Source organism: Manacus vitellinus, unplaced genomic scaffold (assembly GCF_001715985.3).
Source record: "Manacus vitellinus isolate BGI_N305 unplaced genomic scaffold, ASM171598v3 scaffold_14_pilon, whole genome shotgun sequence".
NCBI classification, from domain to species: domain Eukaryota; kingdom Metazoa; phylum Chordata; class Aves; order Passeriformes; family Pipridae; genus Manacus; species Manacus vitellinus.
In genome coordinates this window covers 11798071-11824751 of record NW_021939063.1, presented here as the reverse complement: position 1 = coordinate 11824751, position 26681 = coordinate 11798071, and the positions used below count along the sequence as shown (strand labels likewise).

The 26681-nt window shown below is 38.9% G+C and overlaps 1 protein-coding gene across 1 annotated transcript in view; it reads right to left on the bottom strand.

Moving 5' to 3' along the window:
• Window positions 1-26681, bottom strand: part of EEFSEC (eukaryotic elongation factor, selenocysteine-tRNA specific) — an 87336-nt gene that overhangs the window by 14964 nt on the left and 45691 nt on the right. The window contains exon 5 of the mRNA XM_025894711.2: window positions 26369-26525. Within this exon, the coding sequence (XP_025750496.1) occupies window positions 26369-26525 (157 nt within the window). The remainder of the gene's footprint in view (window positions 1-26368; window positions 26526-26681) is intronic.

The window sequence follows — 26681 nt, the reverse complement described above, 5'->3', positions numbered from 1 at the left end:
TACCGTTATTTCAAAAATGCAAAGTCATCAGTCCACTCTCCAAATAAAACCACTTAAAATTAATATAAGCATTATTTTAAAAGGCATAATTTACTTATGATTCTCCTTCTCAATATCAAAACTTTTAGTTCAGTATTCTCATGCTTTTTCTCAGTAAACACAAAGACCAGAAATAAACCTTTGAATATAAAGTTAATATTTTCTAATAATTACTTTATATTACACTTGGGCTCCAAATAAACAGCGAAGCCAACAGAGTCGAACACAAGCAGTGGTATGTTTATAAAGGGATGGGCACAGTAAGTCAGACTTTAAATGAGATAGCAAAGCTGCAGAGGCACAGTGACACAGACCTAGCACATACTAATAACTTAATACCTCTATCCATGCCACAGCAATACTTCCATTTTTCTAGGCAAGCACCCAAGGGCTGGGTTTCCTTCCTCATTACACTCTTCCTGGGGCACAGACTGTTCTAAAACCTAGTCAAGTAAAATATCAGAAAACACAGGTACAGCCTCTCTGTCCAAGTCCAGGGAAGCAGATCACATTTAGGCTGAAGGAGATCAGCTTTCCTGAGCCATCTCCCCAAAAGACTCTCTCCATCCTTCTGAAATTTCCAGGTACTGATGATGCTGTTTAGAAATAAGATGTGGGCAATTCTCAGGGCACTGATGCAGAAATTAATAATTAGTGTTCTGATGCCAAGTGGCTGGAACAGAACAAATTATAGCACCCAAACTTACAAGATTCCCACCTACCACTGCCAAGCTGTTTGAGCGTCTGGGTACAAATCTGGCAGTGAAAGGGAAAAGGTTCACAACTGGTATTGCAGGGTGTTATGACAGCCAACACAGCTCTGTGGAGCAACGACCTGAACTGAAGATCCACTGGACATTTCCAACACACCAACTCACTTTGACTTGCACTGCAGAAGAATCCAACCCCCACAAATAAATTTGGTGTGTCTAGGGAGTGCAGTAAAAGGCAGCATTGAAGGAGAGGAAAATTAAATTACAGAAGATGTAATATGACCAGCCAAAACATACAAACAAGTTAAGAATAAATTAGCCCCATTACCAAAACCACAAAGGCAGCATCTTGTGTGATGACTGTTGATTTCATTAAGTTTAGGTTCTAGTACAGCCCATTTCAGGACCAGGAATTCTCACGTCTCAAGATTTACTTTTCTTCGCAGATAATTGTTAGACATTTGCTTGTACTAACACATAAATGTTTATGATATCCTAAAATTACTCAAAGACAACACAGGAACATATTTAGCCTATCAACATAAATGACTTGTAGAGTGACCCTATCAAAGCATGGAATATCTTTTGCCTGCTGAGTTTTCCTAGAATACTGGATTTTTGAAAGATGGGGAGGATAATATAAACTCACATTCAAATTACATTTTCTCTGATAGCTCCTCTACATTTTCCTTGCTATGATATTGCTCCAGTCAACTCTGCACTTCACAGCATCTGAAAAGTCATCCAGTAAAAGGAAACAGTGTCCCTTCCAACACCCATCTGTGCCTGTGTTCTCTATTTGGAGCCCTGCCTCAGGGTTTTAATTCCCTCCACCCTTACCCTCTAGTTCGCCTCAGTGGTCCTGATGTCTCCAGTTATTGCTCAGGGCAGAGCTGATCAACAGCAGGTTCTGTGACGGCAACCAAGAAGCCATTTACAATTCCAACAGCTGTTACTGATTTTGCAGCAAAATCATGGCAAATCTGTGGTTCAAACCCTCCCTCCTTACAAGGAGGGGGAAACAACAAGAAGAGCAAAAAAACCAAGGAAAGAGAAGGACTGGGGGAGTGTCATGGATAAAGGGCACAGCCCTGGCCAATAACCATTCTGTCTGCGTGAAGCTCGCAACAGAGACTATGACACTGTTAAGTCAAGACCCAGGTCTTACCTTATCCAGGTTCCTTCCTTACCAGCAGGCAGCAGAGGAGGGGGAAGTCTGCAGCACACCACAGTATTAAGCCTTATTCTCCTTTTAAAGACCTACATCCCCTGTGGACTGTGGCACAGTGCAGGGTATCACACAAGGGAATGGTCCAGCAAGGAATCACATCTCCATGCAGGTTAATATGCCAACACACAGCACCTCTCGCTTCACTGAGCTACATTCAGCTTTCAGGGATCAAAATGGAATCAGCAGCATTCTCTCATCTATGATGATCCATCTATATGGAACTACTGAAAGTTTAGGTTAATACTTCTGCTAAAATTTAAGCTCTAGTAAAAACTCAGAGCAGAAAGAAAAATCTGAGTTCTTACAAAAACTACCAGATGGCACACCCTTCCAAGTAGGTTTAAACAATAAGTCTTGACAAGATTTTCCTCAGGACAGTTATCCTTTTATCCTTAGAAGAAATATGGGATACTATAAGGAAGACAGGAGCCTATCTCTTTGGATGGTAACTAAGTAGTTTGCCCAAGAGACAATACAGGTGAGTAGAATAAAGCAGCATCTTCAACTCCTTTCCTATCAAGCAAAATCAGCCTCCATGTCTTAAATGCCCATAATTCAGAGAACTCATATTGAACCTGAGGCTGCTCGAGGTTCAAGAGAAATGATCAGTTTGTAGACAGAAATGAACCAGTCTTATTTCCTGTGGTGGGCAAAATGGAGTTCATCCAGGTCATTTTAGCAGAAAGTCACAAGCATAAAGAAATTATTTTAGCATTTTGCTTCATGTTCACATGCATCAGCTTTGACCTAACAAATTTTTATCAAAAAAAGGGCAGCAGAAATAAAACAAATGTCCAGGTACAACCCGCTTAACTCAAAACTCCAAAAGTATACTTCTAGTGAACTTCATCATAACAAAAAATATAATTAAATAAAACAGCCTTAATGTCAGAATAGTCTCTCAGTCAGCTGTGCTGACTTCAAATGAAGGTTAGTCTGTGCTCTGCAATCTAAAATTATAATGGACAGGTAACTCTATTCCCAGCTTTTATTCAGTCCTATTTTACTACTCCAAATATATACTACCTAAATTTGTATACTCTTTAACAGTAGTTAATCTTCAATTAAAATACCTAGAGCAGAAACTAAGATAACTGGTTTAAAAGGTAAAAGCTTATTGACAAAAACGTATTCTTCATATTGCCTTTTTTTTTTAATTCTGCATATTAAAAATGCCATTTTTATGACTTGAAAAAAATCTTCAGGAATAATGAAGGCTAACAAAAGACTGAAGAGCAGTAATTTAAAAAGCTCCATATGCAGCATCCTGATTACTGTATCAGTCCCATTTCCATAACGAAGGGAGAAGTCACCAAACTGCTGCCTGTCCTTTCTGGTGACAAGGAAAGGGCGAAGCGGACAGTGTGCTTTCAAGACATCATCCTTCAGGCTCTAAGGGAAAAACAAGAAGACTCCTGCAGTACAATACGTGGGTGTCAGTGTCCAGCACTTTTCTGGAATACGGTAACCCCAGCTTTGGTGGTCCCTGCACATGTACTTAATTTGGAAGCAGCTGGGTTCAAAAGTTTATCCTCCCTTTTTGACCTGCAAAGGTTTAGTGTGTGGGCGTGCACAAGTGTGTACATCATACCACACAAGCTGAAGATGTGCAGCCACAATATACACAGGGTGAGAGTGTTTATGTGTATGGGTTTGCACGCAGAACGTTCTGCATATTCTTAAATAGCAACACATTATCCAGTATACACTGGAATGAAGTGCAATGGCTGCAGCACTCAGCCACCCCAAGGCAAACATGGCCAGTCTGCATTTCAAAAAGCTTCTGGAACTTTTGGGCATAATTTTGAAAGGACAGATTAATGAAAGAATTTATTAATATCAATACTGCCTCTTTATATATAATAGATTCACCATGCTCCAGAGAAAGTATAACAACCAGTTCTGCAAGACTGGCCAGATTAACATCACTAACATGCCCACCACAGGTACACCCAAGTAATGGATTCAATAGCCAAGGAACTGCCTTCATATTTATACTGCTTTTCCTCACAGATACTGGAGGACAAAAGTCTAAGCAAAGGAGGGGTTAAGTAAGAGAGGTAGGAACACTAGAAAGCATGAGGAGGCTGGGAATCTCTGAGCACAGTGAGTTTATGAGTATCAGTGACAAAAGTAGAGTCACAGACTGGTGGAACAGTCACAACTTGGAAGAATGAATGTATTTTCCAGCCAACATCTGAATATTTTCTTGAATTGCTCTAAAGCCCTCTACAACTGCAGGCAGAAATCTCTGATCTTGGCACAAAGGATATATTTTTCAACCATTTGTCATTTCACAGCTCAGACACAGAAGCGAGTTAGTGCCTATCAGCTGAGCTTCGGTAACAGCGAACATGCTCCTCGGCACATCACATGCACGACAGAACATCTTCACTGGGATTTAAAGAGAGATCTAAGGTTATGAATTTATAGCACATTTGTGATGGGGTTTGAGCACTCAGACAGTCACTATCACTGAGATAACAAACAGTAACTCATTAATCCATGGAAATGTGACAGTATAGTTGAGTGCAGCAGTTTTCTCAGCACTTGTGTTATTTTGAAATCTTGAATCAATTGTTTACAGAAGCTCTTCACTTGTGTTCACAGCAGTAAGTGCTCTACATACCAGTGAATCTTTAATACTTCCTAACGTGCAGCATGTATGAAATAGTGGTTTCTTTTATTTAAAAGATAAAAACCAGCACATAATTAATAAATAGTTCATGATGAGTGGAAAACACAAATTTTCAAACAGAACAAGCACTTTGTGTTTGTTGATAAAGCTGTAACTTTCAGTCAGAATTACACAACAGTGATTCTATTACAAACCAGTTCCAAACACAACAAGGGGAAAACACTCTGTATGCAACACAAATCAAGTAAAGTATGTAGGCATAATGGCACAGAAAATAAAAAAGTTATTTAACAGAAGAGCCCATACATCAGCAACAAACTGGGAATTAAAACACAAGATGGTGCCCCAGGGGGAACGCTTAACACAAAGACACTACAGACAGCTAGTCTATCAAGACCAGACTGCTTGACCAATGCCAAAAAACGCAAGTCTCCCTTCAAAAGTTCCAGGGACAAAGTGAAAAGTTAATGTTCAGAGTTATTGTGCATTTCAAACTTTCTTGTGACCTAAAAACCTCTCCAGCTTTACAGGGAAATTTCTAGTTTTCAACAAAGATGTTTTCTACACGGCTCTAGCATCAGATCTGATCCCTTAAAACGTGAAAAATAAAGGTAAAAGCCCTCCAAGAAGACAAAAATTGTACTTTCATTGTTATACACTAATCATAACATCCAGTGCAAAAGTCAGAGAAAACATTTCCTATTTTTGTTTCAACACAGTAGTATCCAACTACTTTAAAAAAAACCCAAACAAATGAAATAAATAATAACAATTCCAACATATTACTAAAGCAGACAAATAAAACTCACAAAGCAATAAAAGAGAGAAGAATAGGTTCTCCAATGCCATCCAAGCCCTTGGGCTGACAGCTCTATGCAAGGGATACCAGAGCTTGCTGCTGTGTGTAGCAGGGATACACGTTTATTCTCTCATAAGTAAACTGGATTTATCTGTTTTCTAAGTATAAATTGGGGATAACTCCAGACATTCTGTGGTTGAAATGGGAGTACAGTTGAACCAATAACTCTTGCTCAGAAAAACGAAAACAGAGATACAGGTACTGCCTTAGAGAAGCCCCCAAACTTTTGTACAACTTGCTCTCAAATTTTTACAGCCCTAATGAACAGACATTTAGACTGGCAATTAAGAAACCCAGGCCTAGGCAGTTTTGGTTCTTTGGCTTCTATCAGTTCACAATATTATTTCACCTCTATCTCAGCTTCCCCACTTATAAAACAGGGTTATTAATGCTACAGTTCTTTATACAATACCTTGGAATACAGAGTCCTTTTTTAACCTGAAGAAAAGTTACACATTATGTATGGGTTTACAAAGTGTCATTGTTGATGAAACAGCCTGTTCCTTTCAATTCCATGTTTAAACAACTCCGCTGAGGTCTGAAGATGTTGATTTATTTCTGATTTTACAAATTTTAAAAAAGGCTTTCCGTGAAGATGTAATTCATGAGTTTAACATTTCATCAAATATGCTTTTGTTAAGTGTGGTTAAGCAGGCACATTACTCAAGGTCATAAACTTTAAGTCAAATCACAGGCAACTGAGCAGCTCCTGTGCTTTTTCTATGGTCTCTGTGCCTTCACAGAAGGCTAATTATTTTACAACAAAACTTGAGAAGTGTATTTTTCCCCCCTAAAGCCATATTTGCTCCTTGTTCCACTATTTCTGTTTCCAGAGCAGGAACCCTTTTCTGCAGTTCATATTTTCCCATCAGAACCGCAGTCATTGAACCATCCACACAGCAGCAAGAAGAATCATGTTGAAGGTAAATTACATCCTTAAGAAGCATTAACTTTTGAACAATGTAAAATTTAAACCACAACAAAAGAAAACACAGATACAGAGTTCCAAAGTCAAATAAGAATCAGAAGTATCTCTCAACTTGCCTAGGCTGTGGGTCTTTCAAGGTTGCTAGTAAAAAAAACAACCAAGCAAACAAAAAAGCCCAAAAAACCCCACCACTAGCTCTCTAAATTCTTTATATTTTCTAGCAAATTACGAATGTCTACTACCAATTTCTGTACCTGGACCCTCATTATTACTATTTTTCAGTTCCACAGTACATTGAGAAAGTAATTTACAGCTATCTCTACCCATTTCTTCTATTTACTACCTTTTATCTGTTACTTTGGAAAAGAGTCTGTAAGAATCCCTGGTATACATACATTCACAATTCCAATATTTTTCTCCAAAAATCATTAACAAGGATGATAAAATCCTCCCACTAGCTCTTTTTTTTTTTTTTTGGAGGTAACTGAGAAACACAGTACCTGTGACTACATGGCAGCACACCAAGAGCAGGACAGTCTGCAAACTTCCTACAGCATCTCGGAAAACAAGTGCATGTTATGCACAGACAAATTAATGAAAGAAAGGACAGTCTACAGAACATCTTCCTCAGCACAGTATCTTGCTGTGGCAGGAGCGCCGGACGTGTATCAAGTGTTTTGGAACGGGAAAAGTCATGTCACAACATGATCAGAAGGTTCCAGACAGGAAAAGTGAAAAAATCAAAACCTAAAAAGTGGTATTTGCTAAAAATTTGATCTTTTTGTGTCCTCACAACTATAATATGCTAGAAATTATGGAAAATTATTAGATCATCCAGGGAACATCTCTATCTAAGATAGGCTACTTCCTGAAAGTACATTTTTAGTTACCTTACCAGACTATTTTACCAAACTTATGCATTAGATAACAACCAGTTTTCTTCAGAAGATTAATCCCCAATAGAGAATGAACACAGTGGATCAAAACACACCACTATGAAAGTGATTTTTTTTTTTTTTTAATTATCAACAGTCAATGGCAACAGGCTGCTGGCTGACTTGATAACTAACCTGAAATAGAACACACTGCAAAAGCTCCAGAAGATGATTTTATACCAGTGGTAAACCAAAACTCCAGAGTCCTCTCCACTGTACTGCCATAAATCTGCTGGCAACTTATTTAATCTTTCGAGATCTGTTCTACCATCTTTCTTGGGGAAAAAAAACCAATAAACTCCATGTGATGCAAAACATGCAAGCACTAGCTAGGGACTACCACTACCAAATGCCAGGGAAAAGGACCTGAAACAGTTACTACCACTGTCCTTGTATTCGCATAATGGATATAGCAATAAGATTCATATATGAATATCTAAAAATTCAAACTGTCCAGCTTCACCCATAATTTTGCCAGACAAGAACTCTACATATAACATGCACATTGCTGGAACTCAACAGTTTTCTGCAAAAAACCCCCCCATGCCTTAACCTCTTTGTTTGTACTGAGATTGTGCTGAGTTATTTAAGCTGTTTGAATTCATCTTTACATTCAATTCAATTTACATTCTTCACTCCTGTGTTTTTTTCTTTGTTAGTGTAACATTTGCAAAAAAATAATCCTGCAAAAGTAAATAGTTTCATAATCTAAGCAACAAATCAGATGGCTATGATATCCAGAAAACCATGATTACTGTATCCATTTTTAGGACAAGTCCCAAGATGTGCTGACTTAAAAAACAGAAGTCATGGAAATATAGAAACAAAAGTCTCAGGGTATTGTTTTGTACAAAAATAGATATTCCTATTTTTAGAAGAAAAAAAAATAAACCAGCAAACGTATTGCTGAACTGTGAGTGGTCTGGAAAAGGGAGTTCCCTGACTATATAACTTGTCAACCTCACCCAAAATAAAGCAAGCGGGGTTGGTTGTTTTTAAAAATTTGTTAGGACCAAGTGACCCTCTTAAGGGAGTTAAAGTTTATTTTAGTCTCTTCGGTTGTCCTGAAGCTCCTATTTTATCTTTGTCACTTCTACAGTCTAAGTCCTGCACAAGAACCTTTGAACTCAACCTTTAAGTCGTTTCCTACCCCAAGCATTTCTCTGAGTATGTCTGAGGGACCAGCAATCACATGCTGGAAAAGGGGTTCGAGCACAGAAAAAGCATCACACCCTAAAAAAACTTGTGATGAGACAAAGGATGCCACAATACAATATCATGTGTCAGAAGTTTGCTATTCAGGAAATCAGCCTTTGAAAGCAGTGTCCTAATACACAGATGAGCAAAGGAAAAAAAGAAGTAGCACACTTTTCTTTCAGGTGCTACAACTGTCTCTGGTAAGAAAAGGAGGAGAGATCAGTAACTGCACAGGGATACAAAGAAACAGCAATATGTAGTAGTGTTCCAGGTGCTAAAAACATTCACTTTTCAGGAGCTGGAACACACAGGGATCATACACTGCTCTCCCAAGAGCAGCCAAAATGCACACACTCAGTGTTGAGCAAAAGCCTGTGCTGAAATTCATGAAACCTCTTTGGACACAACACAGTGAAATCAAATGGCACAGATGCTCAAACTGCAGCTCCATCTTCCTCCAAGCACTACACACAGCATTGCTTTGTACAGCCTTGGCTGCAAGCCCACTGGTTTCCCCACTTAATGCTGAGACACTCTGTAAAGCTTTTGTATTTGTGGAAGCACATAGAGAAAGTGCCTGAAAAGTGCCATTACGTGTCTGAAATGCCACCAGCCTGTACCATCTTAAAATCCCATACAGATTAAGATTGATAATCAAGACAAAAATAAAACACATCTAACAAACCCAATTTAATAAAGAAAATAAATTTATAACTACTTCAGTCTTTCTCCTTTCATGATGACCAAATACGGTACATTGGATCAGCTTTCAGCAAGGCTGGGGACTCATTTAACAGTTGGTCACATTTAGTAATATAAAACTGGAAGGAGGCAAAAGGGTAATAATTTAGTGATGAAGAAACTCCAAAGACCTAGAAAAGCCACCAGCTTCCAGAGATGGGGTTTGCCAAAAGGCTGTTTTGGGGATGGATAGGGCTACAAAGCTGCTATTAAGCTTCAATCCTTAAAATAAGCCCATAAACTCAGAAAATATTTATCTGTAAGGGTGGCAGCCCAATAAAAGTTTTATGAATGTTTTAAAACTGCCCTGTCAAGGGGATAGCTGCTCAGTCACCTCCCTCCCTCCTGAAAAACAACACAAGCAAGAAAGTAGGTCCATGTGTCAGGTTCCCAAGCAGGAATGACAAGGCAGCCTGAAAAATGGCTCTGCACCTCCTGCATCCCCTCATGAAGCACAAACCTCCCTGCTGGGGAATGGGGCCCTGCCACAGCCCTCCCTCAGCTACTACAGGAGACAAGCGTGTCCATGCCATCACCCACCTCTACACATTTTCTCCAAAATTTTTTTCCCCTTCCTGTTACTCATCACACGCTAAGGGGGGGGGAGGGAATATTAGTATATATAAATAAGGAATACCACATACAACGTGGAAATACAAACCCAATCTGGTTTTAAAGTTTGATTTCTAAAAGTGTCATGAATCCAGAGGTTGTAAGAACATATGGTGCGTGCTACCCAAATGAATTGGTCACTGTTAATTTGGCATTGGTTTGGAGATGGACAGCAGGCCAAGTGTAAAGAAGAAAGAAAAGTCTACTTTGGACTTTCAAGTGTCCCATTTTTGCCAACACCTAAAGTTTAAGGGAAAAATCAAGCAGAAGTAATGCAGACAAAAAGAGTGAATTCAAGTAAAAGAACATAAAATTCATTTATGAAACTCTGTGTGAAGCCTGGAAACACCAGAGAGAAGAGTGATGCTGCTTCTCCCTCCTGACACACATTTTTTCCTTTCCTATTTCCCACCACCATCAAATCTAAAACTCCATACAAAGCTTGGCCAAAGGAAGCTTTGCATCTCCCACAATATCCAAGGGGAAGAATAATCACAGGCAGCAAAATCAAAATTGGATGGAAGATCAGAACAAGCAACGCAAAACTGTTTGCACCCAACCAGACTCTCACCACTCACAGGCAGAATTGCTGCAACAATAATTAGGTCCAATCCAAAACAGTTTTCAGAAAAATGAACTTCCATTTGTTCACAGTCATCCTTCTCTTCCTAAGCAGCACCATCCTAGGTGGTTTCTTCAATTTCTTTTTCAAGTAAAACACTTTTAGACTTAAAACCAATACAAATCCCGCAAAGCAGAATAACCCAAACCTCTGTGTCAGAATAGAGCCACCCACTCGAGGCGGAGGGTCTGACACACACATGCAATGGAGCACACACAGCTCCCAGGCTGGAGGTGCAGATGTGAGGCTGTGGCCAGCCCAGGGATGGTTGGCAAAGCAGATGTTTCCTGTCACCAGTGTCATGTTTGCGTTGTTACAGATTTTTATTTTTTTTAATGTATTGTGTTACTCCATCTATCTTAGTGAATTGTCCATCTTGTAAAATTCTAATTATATTATTTTCTTCTTGTTATCTGCATTATCTAAAATTATTTATACTATTATAACCTTCGTTTCAAACACTGGCTATAAACATTGTTACAACAGTTATTAGGTTGGGATTTGCACACATACACACACAGAGATGAATAATTTACTTTACAACTGCTCTGAAATGCTGGAACACGATTTTGTTTCCCCAACATGCTTTTCTGCCAAACAGATAAAAAAAAAAAAAAGACTAGAGGGACAAGATCCAATCTGTTTTCCCCGGGATCTCAAAGTAGCAGTTTTCCTGAAGATGGTACAACATTGTCCTGTATTTGAAGCCTTGTTGGCCACTTCTTTCTGGGGGAGCAGAGCAGTTGCTGAGCCAGAATTTGGCAGGAGTAAGTGCTCTGTTAGATTAAGTTTCAGCATAATGTTCTTGATAGGAATCGGAGCACCATCCCGAAAGTGCAGCGGGAGGGTAAAACGCCAGCCATCAAGATGGATGGTTTGTTTTTATTTTTATAGAGATTTTCTAAACCTCAACTTTCACCTCTTAGCCCCCTCCCCCTCCTGTTCTCAGTCACCTCCAATAGCCCATCTGTCCGCTTCATTTAATAGAAACCTATATTTCCTAGCTAATGGATGCATTTGGCTAAGAAGATAATCTCTGTGTTCGCTCCAGTTGTCACATTCCTGTTATCATATTAATACTGATTAAATACGAGACCCAACATTTAAGTCAGACCCCACACGTTATTTAAAAGCGACAAGATGTTCATATTTTGGCACTTTGAAAACTTTGAAAACTCAGTCAGCATGGAAGCGGCCTCCCACTCTGAACACCTTTCAGCTGGGATGCAACCCATATGGATCTGTACAGGACAGGATATTTTAGGAGCATCGTCCTACTTGTGACCACCACATAAAGTTCAGGTTTCCTGAAAAGCTCCAGGACTGGCACAAACTGATCCCAAGAAAACAGTGACATCACAGGTCAAGCAGCAGAACACTGGAGGTTCCAAGACAGGAAAGATCAGTACAGAACTCTGCCCTCTTAGGAATCTCCAGTGGCAATTCACAGCCCATGTCTGTGCCTCAGTTTCCCCATCTGCGAGGATATTTCACAAGCCATGCTGTAGGTGTGCAGCCAGTTTACTAATTTCTGTTTGGGTCTGCATGGTTACAGCCTGGAGGTGCTGCAGAAAAATGAAGTATGAATAGCCAGACAACAAATCAGCAAAAACTAATTCAACAAATTCTGGGATTTAAGCCAACTTCATAACATGTCACATTTTAAAAGCAGCCAGTCACACACGTGATAAAGCACACTTCTAACCCAGAGCAAAGTCATCCTCAAATTCCAGAACAACTCCACTTGTCAGAACTACAGTGCAATAAGACCCAGATGGAACTGCACCATTAATTTCTCACTTCTCATGTGACCATCACCAGTCTTTGTGGAGGAGGAAAACTAGGATATAATAGCTAAGGAATTGAACCTCATGAGATGCATGCTTTAACTCCCTGTATTATTCAACATGGAACCATCACTAATTTTAAAATAAAAAATTAACATGGCTACTTATTTATTCAAGGTTTATTCTATTAAATTTAATGGACTACCACCGCCAACTGAATAGAAGCACAAACTAGTAGGACTTAACCTCAGAGTTCTGATGAAATTACTCACGTATGTCATTGATTTCTCAGAACTGCAATTCAGTAAGAGCCTGAGTTTTATGTTCTAGTCATCTTTGTGTGCAAATACCAAGTCTGAGAATGAAAATGCAGCAGTTACACACTACACGTGCAAATTATTTATGAGTTTCTGAAGACAGACCCAGTGTTCCAACCGCTCTGATTACATCCACCTTTCCTAGAGACTCCGTACAAGCTGCACACTCTGCTCAGCCAGTACCTTTCCTAAAAGGCGATGTGACACCTCCTGAGCAACTTTGGAGCAGATGAGGTTATACCATGGTCAGGAAAGCTCCCCGGGGATGTCAAGAAGGCTAACCTAACCTTCTGAGATCCGTATAAACAAACAACTGAACATGGAGAGCCTTGAACCGAGGGACTGCTGTTTACCTAACCCCTGAACTGCAAAAGACATCAATCCCTGCCTTATTAAAGAAATGCATACGCTAGCCAGGCATGCCTGCTTGATCAGCTCTCTCCCATTCACAGCTTCTCCGGGGTCGGAGGAAGTTCCAACAGGCCCTGTTCCATAAATAAAATCCTTCTGGCTGGCGATAACTAAATTGTATTAAGACTGGCTCAGACAGCTTCAATTAGAAATAATCGGCAGGGGTGGACTGAAATACCCTCCATCAATTTGCTTACAGCTGGTCTTTTCCCCCTTTTCCTCCCCAGACCAATTCTAACTCCCTGGTTCAATGAAAGTACCAGTGAACCCATAACATGCTTCTACTTGTTCTATGTGTAATCCACATGTATGTGTGTCCTGACATAAAACCCAAATATCTAACATAAGAGTAAAAGCTTTAAATCAACAGGTCTTTAACAGAAAATTCCCAACCATCAGCAAGCAAAACCAGGAAACTTCAGAGTTTGAGTAACACATACCCTTCCCCCCTTCCATGTTTACAAGATTTCTCTCGCTTCTTAACCTCCCAAAAAGCAATCATTTGTGTATATTACAAATCCATCCTTTCTTTACGAAGATTAGAGAAAATAAGGTTATTCAACCAAACTCATTTGCAAAACTCTATAGCACAGTCTTCTTAAAAGTATCAGTATTTATTAGAGCTCAAAATCTTACAGAAAAAAAGACATTTAAAATCTGTTGTTAATCTGCCTATAATTTTTTCCAAATGTCAAATCAAACTAATTTTTTCCTATGCTTATAAGAAATAAGTTCTAAAAGAGAATCACTCCTGCTTTTGCTTCAGCATACATTTACTCTGAAACATAATCATTTATTAAAGAGTAAATACTAGTGAATTTCACAATGATCAACTGGACAGAAATAGTCAAGTTATTATATTTTCACAGACGTGAGAAATTAATTTGATTTTTCATAGGACTAAATTGCCAAATATTAGAAGTTACACATATTTTAGTATTTTCTTAATAACTTTTATTTCTATTTGACCTTCATATGGCGTGGTCAATGGAAAAAGGTTCTTAAAAATACTCAACTTCTCTTAAAAGGAAGAGAGAAGCTCAACACAGCCTGGGTCAATAAACCCCAGCTTATATTTCACTTCAAGCAAAAAACAAAAAAATCACTGATAATTTACTTAATAAATCAATCCTGCTCTGAAGGTGCACAATTTCAAGACAGAAAAATAAAACTCACAACTAAATCCAATTACGTTATATCCTCAAACTACTTACTTAAGATAATAACAAGAGAAACATAAAGAAAAACTAGGGGAAAAAGCCAGGGATTGGGGAAGCAGGCATCAATTTCCACATCAACTCCAGAGGGACTATAATCTTAGTACATCTTCTGAGGAGGTACTTGTGAGAACAGTGGATTGTAATGAGCCATGAAAAGAAAATTCCCAGTCCATGATATAGAGCCTGCTCTCATGTCAGCAGGAACTTGCATTCTTTAGCACATTTTCAGTCCTCGAAAATGTCTTCTTTCTCTCATGCCTGTAGTGTTAACCTGGCACACACTGTTTGGCACAGCCCATGTCACCACTGTGCTGGCTCGAAAAGATAATTCATTGCAATCATAAAGAGAAGAAATGCATATTCTTCGTGCTGTATTCATATTTTAATACCAATCCTGATGAGTTGATACTTCAGGAAGATGCAGGCAAACAGTCCCTTGCCTAACACACCATGTATCAACTGGTCAGACTAGGGAGAGAGGAGGTTGTTCTTTCATAGATGGAAAACTGAGAAGGTAAACAAATATATTCAGGAGCAAACACATACCTGGCAGCAAATCCATGTACTGGATTAAAATCCTCAGGTGCACAGCAAAAGGCTGCACCACACAATGTTCTTCATTTACATACAATGACACATTTGAGGGTGAAGTAATGTGAAGTAATCGAAGGGATGGTACAGGTCCATTTTCTCAGGTCAGGTTTATGTAGTTAATATATTTACCTTATAAAAAAATCTAAAAAGCATCTAAGGTTGCTCAGAGTTGCATGGGCAAGGACAGTTGGCAGAGGAAGGGGTTGCAGGAGTAAGAAAAGGCAAATGGCTAAATAAAGAGAGGGAATTGAGTGGGGAGGGGAGAATAGAGAGAGATTGGGTAAAACATAAGAAAAATTAAACTGGGTAACTCATCAGTTGCAACAGGAAAGAACAGGTTCTCCAAATTATCAAATTGCCTTCATTTCCTAATCTATAATAATTGATGGGATGGGGGGAATTGAGGGCTCAGAGGTTTAACAAAAATATTATCATGAAACATGTAGCACAAAAGCATGCAATATGCTATTCCTGTGACTGAAGTTACAACCTCAGGTATTACAGGAAAGACTTTTCTAAGCAGGACGACGGTATTCTCTACTTTACTTATAACTTTTATTCTAGGTACTAAGTGCTTTTAAAAATATTTTCTGCAACTCTTTTTTTTTTTAAATGTAGTAGTACTGTACCTACAGGCAGGAAATGCTTTTGTTGCTTATGTATAACGTTATACAAAATCATGTTACAGCAGAGCCCCCCCTATCAAAACAGGTCTATTGAAGCTCCAGTTATTTCCTATTCTTTATTAAACACTCAAATCCCTTTGTGAAAACACAAACCAAAGGCTGCTTTGCACAAACTTCCTTGAAATCAATGCCCACTATTAAGAACAACTATTTTTTTTGTCCCCAAACTCAAAACATGGATCAGCCTCTCAAGGTTAACATCCTTGTCACACGACAGTTCTCATCCACTAAGCACTGGCCACTGTTGAGAGTCAATACTTCAAATAGCCTAGAATTTGCAAACCACAAAGCTCTATGCCTCCAGGAAGCCCCCATGGTGTATGTTTTTACTCAGACTTCAAAAAGCTATCAGAACAAACACTGGTGGAAAGGGAAGGTGAAAGGCCCAGAGGATGAACGATCAAAATCAAGTAAATGAGCACAAACAGTTTACAGAACGGGAGAGAAATTTCATTGCAAGAGGGCAATCTGAATGTGTGAGCAACCATTGTGGAGACTTTTAATAAGATGGAAGTTATATTAAAGGCTTAAAACCTAAGTATTTTCCACCCAAATACTGCAAAACCATGAGTGAGAACTGTAACATCCAAAAACAGTAGCATCCCGTTTCGTGCACAAGAAAGCAGAAATAAAGACGAGAAAATAATTTCTTCTTTGGTATTGCATAAATAAACTACTGACCTGGGAACATGATCTAGACTACATGGCTTCCACCTCCTTGCTCTACATGAACAAGAGGACTCTTACAGAAAGCTGCCCACTACAAGTAGGACAGAGCGAGTTCGTCCTGAACAGGTCACCCCAAAATCCTTGCTCCACCTGTGCACAGAGTATTTCAGTCATCTCTCACCAAAAAAAAGTAGCCCTTCAAAGTAAAATTCCACCTTAAACATCTAAAGAAGCAATTATAAATCAGACAAGTCCCCTGCATGTTTTTTTGGAGAATTTAACAATCAGATCAAAACGTACCATGTTTGGGCAGTTCAGTCCCATACCTGAATCCACAAGGATCCTCTGAACCCCTCACATTTGGCTGTACTGACATCAACCAAGTCCTAAGCAAGAAAAATGACCTTTTCTTCTCAGAAGGACAATGCTCAACTGAGCAGCAGTAAAACAACAGAAATTTTTATGATATCTATATTTTGTTACTCTTCAGGACAAACTGTACTTTGTCCCTTTAGTACTTTTTTCAAGGGACACGCTGAAGCATCCCAAACCTGCAGAGGCAAATATAGTAGAATTAAATTAAAAAAATAAAAAGATATTCCCATTTGTTCTAGGAGGTACAAAGTAGTACTGAATTACTATCTTTTTGATGCTCTACAGTTGCTCAGCCAAACTCCATAGCACATAATAAAAACCACTGTTAGCTATATTCTTTCTCAAGAGAGAAATGTTTTCACACTTAAAATTACTGCAAGAGTGTATTGAATGTGCAAAATGAAACACCTAAAAAGAACAACAAAAAACCCAAACAAAAGGTAGCACATGCATCCTTGTGTGCAGGATGTGTGGTACACTAAATTTCTATAGTATTTCACGGAAGTAAGGGTGATGGTGTTGTTCCATGCCATGTTCTTCTAACCCAAATTGTTCGCAATTTCAGGAGCACAAACCCATTGACATCAAAATTAAATGCAGAACTTGCTTTCTAAGGAACATGATATTTGGTTTGTAGCAATCGTAGCAATGCACCTCCACTTATAAAATGACAATGCAGCAGAAATTTTGAAACTTGAATATAGTTCTACTCTGCAATTGTGAGTTTATGGAACTTTACAACCATCAGGTATGCAAAACAGTAGGATTGCTTTAACAGAGGAAATAAACTTGTCCATTTCTTCATTTGGAATATTTAATTTTGCCACCCACCAACTTGTTGTGATTTTTTGCTTGTTTTTCCCTTTTTCCTTACAAAAGGTAACCTTCAGTAAAGGAATCCCATTGAACAAAGGATTTCCTAAGCATGTGAGTCTTGCCTCACGATAGCCCTGTGGCAGTTTACATAACGGGAGCACGGAGCCAGGAGGCATTAGGTAATTTGGAAATGGTCACCAAGCAAGTTAGGGGTGACGTGATGGCAAATATGAGTACAGAGCACAGCAGCCTCTTGGCCACATCCACTGCAGACATGTCCTGCCAGTGAGCTGGACTGTGCAATAGGGTCCAAGAGCTTACAGCTGCTGTTGTAATTATTCAAAATTCAGCAAAGTAACAGCCCTAAAATATGCAAGATGCTTCTTTTCTCCCAGGGAATGCAACTTTCCACAATAACTACATCCCCCCAAAATAACAAAGCCTGGATTAACTGGAAAGACTTATGACCACAAGAGACTCTACACAGAAGCAAGGTTATTATACACAGCAGCACTTCCAGCTCTCAGTTTTACCACAAATCTCTAGATAAGTGCACCTCTTTCGAAATCCCAGATCCTAAACACACGCAACCGAGTGCAAATCTCAGTTTGTTTAATTTATGTATCTAGCTCTTGTGGCTTAGAAGAATCTTATATATATATGACCTGAGTTTATCTAAGGAAAGAAACAATCTTTACAAACTTAGGGGTTTTTTTAATGAAAGGAAAATCATTCTTTGGGGGCTTACTATCATGAGTACTTTGGACAGCTGACTACCAATGTCACTGCCAACTGAAACAACAACTGTTCAGTTTCAAAATACTTGTAAAAACCCACAGTCATCCCCCAAGCTCTCCCCACACTATCAGATCCACATTTTATCCTCAAATTAAGATAAACAAATTCTATTATAGCATCTTTCTATTTTGCAACAGGGATTTGAAATTTAACTTTAGGATAACTGGTAGAGCAATTGCTGTTCTTGGAGGTAAAAAAGGAAACTTAATTAGAATGCACTTGGAGCAGACTGTTTTGGCAGCCTAATTCCCAATAGCCTCCATCTGCAGAGGGCAATTTCAGGCACAGAGCTAGACTCGATTTTCCCTTCAGCCCTTCCTCTTTCCAGAGCTCACAATACAACAACGCTAGAACATCCACAGGTCAGAAAAATCCACTCTACCTTGCACACCCCTACAGCAGCCTGAAAATGTGGGTAGAAATATTTGAGGACAAAAAAAGCTGGCACACAACTTCAGAGATCCAGAAAAACGGGCAGGGGGGACAGCAGCAGTAGCAAACTGGAATAAAGAACAGAAGTAAATGAAGAGGTAAGAGCATTAGCAGAAACTTAAAGTGGAAGGATGCTTGATATAGACTGGAAGCTAATATTAAGAACAGAGAATGTATGTAAGTGATTAACAGGTTGTGGGTTGTTTGTTTTGTTTTATTTTTTCCCAAGTGGAAAGATTCTGTAGAAGTAAGGATACCCTATGGTCAAACAAAACCCATCTGCTGGAATTCTTTTTATTTTCTTAATAGGATTTTTTTTCCATAAATAGCACAAATAATTGATTTCATATTTACAGCAGGACTCCAGTGAAGTGCAAAAAAAAAAAAAAAGAATTAATTATCCAGTGAGGAGAAAAAAGAACTCAGTACAGGACAACAGGTCAATTACAAAGCATTACCCAAAGCCATCAAAATTTTTTGTGTGTGCTAGTGTGGGGAATATGCAATCACTTAACTGGAACTGGTATCAGAACACATCTTACAATGGAAAGATACTTAAGATATTCTATATTCTATTAAGATATTCTATATTCTAAAGTTTTAAATGCTTAACTTCACCACCATAATACTCTTGTCTTTTCAAAGTAATTTTCTTTATAGGTTGAGGCAGCACCTACATCCTTACTGCTTTCCACATGCAAACAAAAAGTTCAGAAAAACATGCTCTACAGAGTAGAATAGAAATAACAAACTAAACAGGAACACAATAGCCAGCAAAGCCCAGAGTGAAAGCTGTTTGCTTTGAGGCTCAGCTCACACTTGTGCAAGTGTAAGGTGCTTTGCTACTCAGGGTAGCAAAAAGAGGTCAGTACACATTGTTCTTCACCACCATCAAAGGACTGGTTAGAGAGCAACAGGACTTCTTCCTGAAGGCCACCCGTAGCCCTGCCTTCAAAGGGTGTGTGATGGTCATTGGTGTAATGTGACGAGTAGGAATGAAACACTGATTACATTATATGGTGTAGAACCACCAATGGTCCTTCCATTGCATTAATGACACTTTCATGAAGCTCCTCTTGCATAAGAATAAAAAGGGTGTGCGGGAGTAAAATAAAAGGCTCCATTTAACTCTTTTCAATGACCCAGAAGATGACTGCTGTAGCCTACACTGTACCCAACACAAGGGCTTACACAGGAGTTGGACTTTTTTTTCCCATAGAAGCACTCAAATGTTGCTACATCACCTGATACCTGATAATTCCCTAATCCACATCTGCTTGATCCCAGAAGAACAATCTGTTGTGACAGACAGTGTGCAATGACCATCTGCCTCTGAAACCAACCTTGCAATGAACACATCACCCCTCCAGAGCTCCGAGTTTACAGACTTCATCCTGCAATTCTGTCATTACAGTCAGGACCAGGATCTCCCAATACCAGCGTGAATGAGGCAGACAGCCAGTTAATAAGTTAACACTTCCTTGACTTCTGTTTTCATTCAGAAGGAATATGCATAAATCTTGACTTTGATTCCACAAGAACACTCTAAGGTCAAAAAATCTGGATATTCAGCTCCAAAGGTCAATAGGAGCTTACAGGATGCCACCACTTAAAAGGTAGGGATTGATTCTTTCAGGCCAACCGTTTGTGTAAATGCAGTACAAATTCCTAGTTCCTATGTGGTCACCAGGACTTCCACATCACTACCGTTTAATCTGCTCAAGAGGGGATCATAAAAGGAAGTGATGCCTCCCTGGCAACAATCCTCTTCCAGCCTCTGTCCATACAACACCAGCCAACTTTCACAAAAAGGAGAGAAGGAGATTTATGCTTGAAGTGCCCCTCAAGGATTTTAGGTTTTGTTTGTTTTAGAGGGCTGGGGGAAAGAGACTGTGAAAGAACAAGCAGAGCTAATCTCCAGCTTTTAAATAAAACACAGCTACACAGATTTCTTCGCCCTTGGGCTTTTGTTTTTCCTCTTGACTGAAATCCTGCTCAGCCTCACCTGATACTGACAGGGATGGCAACCCACCAGACCCTTGCAGCCAACAATTTTTTACTTTCCTTTATTAAAACAGGAGCCAGGCTGGGAAAACAAGGACATTAAATGTGCCTAAATTCCATTTGGCCTAAGAGAAGATTATCCTATTCTAATGCAACACAGGCAAAGAATTCCGAATGTCAAGATCTCCCACAAAAAATATGCTGCTTAGTGACAGGATGTTTAATTGTTCTCAGTGCAATGAAAAGGTTTAGACTGCCCCATTCCTGCTGATGTCAGTAAGGAGTGTCCTCCAAATTACAAAGTTGGGAATATGACATTTATCTACAGTCAACCATTTAAAGCTTGTCTCCTACAGTTGTTAAAAAAAACCCTCAAACCCCTAAAAGTAATATTCCACAAATGCCAGCTACAATGGTGTGTTGAGACCTACCTGAACAAAGTGAGATATGTCTTGAATAATAACAAAAAAATCAAATATAAAAAAAATCAATTAAGATAGTTCTTAAGGGGAAAGTTAGAGAAGCCAATGTGATACACAAATTATTTTACTGTTGCATTTTTCTATCTTTGTGTAACTTTCATCTCCCTCATGCTATTTAACCTCTAGTTGACCTGTTTGCTTAAGTGAAGTGCTGAAAAATACTTTAAAACATTTGAATCCTACTTTTAAATTCTCAGTTTTTACCTGGAACTGAAATTATGCTGAGCAGTGCTGTTCACGTACATCTCTTACATCAAGGCTTTCCCACTATGTCATTAACTAATTTGCAAGCCAGTGTGGGATCTCATCCAATGAAAAGTGGCAAAACATAAAAACACCAAGGATGTGCCACTTCCACAATACCCCAAGAAAAACCCCACACATTCAGCGTTTCCAGCCTTAATTTCACACTTAAGAATATGAAGGATTCTCAAGAATAAGGCTTGATTGCTTAATTCTTACCACTTTATGTCATCTTATACAGCACACTGTGTCCTGAGTTAGGGAGCACATCCGTGCTATTACTTCAGAACAGGCTTTTAAGGCACATTCAATCACTCTACCATGACAAGCAGGGGAAACAGTGAGACACTGGTCCTCTCATATACAAGAAACACACACAAATGCAAGGCAAAAAACTACAGGCAACAAAAGACACAAAGGTCACAAACAAGTTCATCTTCGCCTGTTCTAAGAAACTTAAAACTACTGTTATCCTGTATGGGTAAAAAGAACAGCAAAGCCAAAAAGCTTGTCTTCCAATATTCTCATTTGTATCGCTTCTTATGAAAAGTATGTCCTTTATTATATTTAAATTTCCTCAATTGAGAAATGTGTTCAGCTCTTACAAGTGTTAGATATGCACTGCTTCTTTCGCATTAAGAAATAAGGTAGCTTTTAACTCTAGTCATGTATAACAATTTTTAGTCAAAAAGAGAAGAGGAGAATTGCAGTCAAACACATTGCAGTGCCTCAGAAAGGATGAACACTTCACTAGACAGTAAAGACACAGGAAAGTGAACTGTGCCTGACATATCACATATGCTCCAATCAGATTTAAAAAGTTGCCACATTTTACAATAATCAAGCACAAGACAAATGCAATGTGCCCAAACCAATGAAATAGGCACATCTAGAGTCAATCTTTCAAAAGATGTCATGACACACCTCAACAGATCATGATTTTACAAACCAAGCAGAGTTTTACAGGGTCAATTCTTGGGTGAGAAACAGTTACACAAAATCTACAATGAGCACTAAGTTATTCAAGTGATTCACTGAACTTTCCTCTGAGTTTCTTATCAACTGGCATGACATTCCTTGGTGCAAGGTATGTTGAAATAAGCATTTTCCAAATCCTGTCACTGTTAGCTTTTATCTTCTTTAGAATAAGACACTTAAACATATAGTTCCTGCCTCTCCAAACTTGTTCTTGAACAATACTTTTCACTCGCTTACCTTATGCAGTGTTCCATGTACAACTAAAGCAGCTGCCACGTATCACCCACCTCGGCCAAGAGCACTCCATCAGTAGCTCCCTCCCTCATCCACACACACACCAGCACAACTTTAAAAGCAGTGTATTTTAAATTGCCTTTCAAATCCTGTTTGTTTTTTAAGCAGCTTGTTAAATTAGGTAAAACTCTTGTGATTTAGAGATTATGTCCTCCTTTTTATGCATTTGATCAACAACAAGTCTAGAAAAGAAGCATCATCCTGTCAATTAACAGGCCTTGAAACTCTGTCCTCAGTTAAAGCACGAACAGCTCCACAACCAAGTCCTACAGAATAGCAGGTCTGCCAGCAAATACTTAAAGAAAACCCACAAAACTAGATGCTGCTGTAAACACTCTAGAAAGTAGGTTATATCTTGGCCTTCAAGCAATGAAAGCATGCTTGGACACAGAACTAGAACTGAGATGAAAGAAGTACATGGTTCTTCCACTCACCACGCTGCTGCCTGTCTGTTTTAACCTGACACGAGCACTTAGCAAACATCCAGGCAAACTGCACACGACTGTTCTCAACATGGAATACATCATCTTCCTGTGCAAAGATGATTTGGCAGAGCAAGAAATCTCTGATAAATAACATCTCTCAATACTCAAGCTACACTTTGCTTTATTTCATGCTATTAGCTTTGCTTCCACCTCCTTGGACCACCCTAAGGGATTCTTCTCCGTTATGCTCTTCAAATACTTGCAGATAATCATATCTCCCACTTAGACAACATTTAGCCAAGCTTCAAGCATTTCTTTTCATCTTCTTTCCCTCATAAATCAATCCCTTCAGTCTCTCCAGCATTCTTGTTGCTCTTCCCTGAATTTCTTCCAAACTACTGACATCTTTCAGCAACTAAAGAACTTCCAATTGCATGCTGTACTCTAGATGTGTTTTTTTGTACTCTAAAGAAAGATAATTAAGCCTTTTCAAGAAATATTAATGCTCCAAGCCTGGAGTAAATCTAAATCAGAGATTACATTATTTTGTTTTTTTCCAGAATGGATAGTAATTATCCCCATTTCACAGAGCAGACGAGCAGAGAGAAATATCTGACTTATTGCTGCACACAAGCAGTGCCAGAATAAGAAACAGATCCACGTTCTGCCATTCCCAGTCGTGGTCTGCCAAGTTTCAGCCCACAGACGACGTAAGACAACGTTCCCAGGCTGTGATCTACAGGCAAACACAAGTCATTTCCAAGTGAGTCTGGAACAACACTTGGGGAGCCCAACACTTGCTCACGTGAATGGGCACGGTGCTGGAGGCTGTTGACACCAGTGGGATCATGAAACACCCTACAACCTGCCATGGTCTGTAATTACCTTCAGCAGTCAGGACACAAAGCTCTGATATATCTATTTGATTTTTATTGCTATGCAGAGGTTTGTTTCTAAAACCAGGCGTCAGCTATCATCAGGTTAACTACCCAAACCAGCAACTCAATTCCAGAGGTTAAGACTGGTTTTAAAAGAGAGGACTGACTGACTGCCAGGCTGAGGCAGCACAAAGCAGTTTTCAACTTGGGCATTTCCTTCCCTCCCAACTCCCAGATACATTTGCGAAGGAATCATGGAGAAATAACTTCAGAAAAATCAAAAAGAGATCTTCACAAAATAAATCTGTAAGAGAATGTATGAAGGAAAGCAAGGATGAAGAATGGGGGAAAGGGAGAAAAAAGCCTGAGCAGTTAAATTTAAAAAATAAAGCAAAAACACCAAAACCCCACAAACAGGATGCAGACACATTAAAAAAGCAACACTGATCTAACAAAGGAATGTGAACTGCAGTTGACTTAAACAGCATCACAGCAACAGCCCTCCCCCTACACACAGATCTCTGCAACTCTTAAAGACATGGGGTTTTAGGCTCTTCCAAATTCTGTGTTTGTTTCCCACTGCTTGATACTCTTAGCTTAAGCTAATTTAACTTACTGCCTTTTCTTTCCAGACAACAAGAGTACCTAAGTTTGACCCAGACTAAAGCAAAGCAAACTAAGTTGTATTATTCTGCCTACTTTAGAGAGGTATTAAATTCTAACATTCTGGTACATATTCTTCTCACTGAAAGAACAAACTATAAAGGGCCCTCTGTTTCAAGGTCTCCTGTTAAGCATCTGAAGAGTGTAACCAAGATTAGATAATGAACACCTCTGTGAAAGGTATCATTTCTTCCCACAAACTCAATCTACAGAGCTAAATGCCATTCTCTAAGTCTATATACAGTTTTCTTAATGTAACTGATGGTTCATAATTACAGTTCCTGCTTACATCCTCAATAGTGTCAAAGACTACTTATGAGGCTTCTCCCTGTTCCAGGAAGAACCATTTCCTCCATCCAAAATGTGGAAATGGCAATGTAAATGCCATCCTCCTGTTCTCTTTCATCAAACTTTTGTGGCCAGAAGAGAAAAACTATGAAGAACATTACATTTTTAAGCGAGATGTTATCTTGATTTTCAGCATTAAGGCCATTTACAAATAATTTCACCACCTACCTAAAGGTACCTATCTCAGTGAACCCTTACAAGCATTTTTATGCTAGAAAACTAAAACCATACATGTATCTAGTTAGGGTTACTTTAAATATTATTCTTTAAATATGCACTGTGCTGACTAATTATGGTCTCAGACCTATTTGCAAAGTCTAGCATTTGGTGACAAAACTGGAATTACAGCTAGGATAGAATACAGATTTTTTTTGTCTGGTCAGAAATTCTTATCTTGTAATAGGAAAAAGAAAGGAAATTTGCAGAGGGTCAAAATTAGTGCAGTTGCATCATGTCCCAAGTTAAATGGAAAAACAGTCCCTCTTCAGCAGGGAATCAGGAAACTTTACCTTTCTCTGTAGATCAATTGCTATGAGATTGTTTGCTGTCATAGAATATTAGGACTTTTTTCTTCCACTTGTATAATAGAAGTAATCTCACTCATCTCTCTAAAGAGGGCAGGGAATTAACTAGTGACAAATAGGCTGAAGACACTACAGAAATACAAAAAGTACTTCCAGTATCATTAAAATCTTATCCCACAATCTGAGTAAAATGCAGCACCTATTATTGCCTTTTGAAAAGGCTCAGAACTACTCTCCTGTCTCAAAAGAAGGAGGAAAAAACCCCAGTAATGACACTTATAAACTCTAGCACCCATCAGTTCCCATGCCCTAACCTAAGGAAGAATAAATCCTTCCTGTAATTCAGCAAGGATGAAAAATACAGTCATATCATAAAACCAGGAGACACAAGCAATAAAAAAACCTCTCAAGATGTCCAAAAAGCCATTTATCAAGTAGTTTTTGCTTGAGGCAAGTTAGGTAATAACATGCAGAACAGAGTCAATTTAAGGAACTCACATCCAATATACTATATTTAATAAGTAGCTACAGGTAAAAATGATTGCAGGTTTGCTTTCCTTTATTTGTTCAGAGGGCTCTGGTGCAAATCATATATACATTAAGAGAGGAGAGATTACCACAAACCTTTCTGGGCACAGCATGATTTCTATGTTACTGCCACTTAACGAGAAGTCATTCTGAGACCCGAGTTTGTTGACTCAGGAGATGTGGCTTCAGGCCATTCAGCCTCACAATATAAGTCACAGCCACCATCATTCAATTAGAAGAGGTACCACCAGATCAGTGGTCCAACTGTGTATGAGCAGATTTCAAAACTTCAGGAGACTACTGGTAACACTTAGACTTGCAATATGGAAAGATCATCTACACTCAACATAGATTTGTATTTGTTAACTCATAAGCACCTACCTGGAATTCGGATTTTAAATTTACCACTTTGTCCAAACCCACCATCTATTATTCCATCTTCTCCTGTAGATAGTTTCACTTTCAGACCCACAAAAATTTGGATGTTTGTTTCCTTTTTAAACAACGAACGACCAATCACACTGTAGTCGTCCATCACCTGTGAAAGAAATAGGGATTAATGAGTCTACAATCTAAAGTGACAAGAAATTATTTGTGATACACTCTGAGTTTGGTGACTTCTACCACCCTTTAAAAACCATTTACCCCCAAATGAACAAAACCCTAGACAAGTCATCTAAACTGCTGAGTTTAA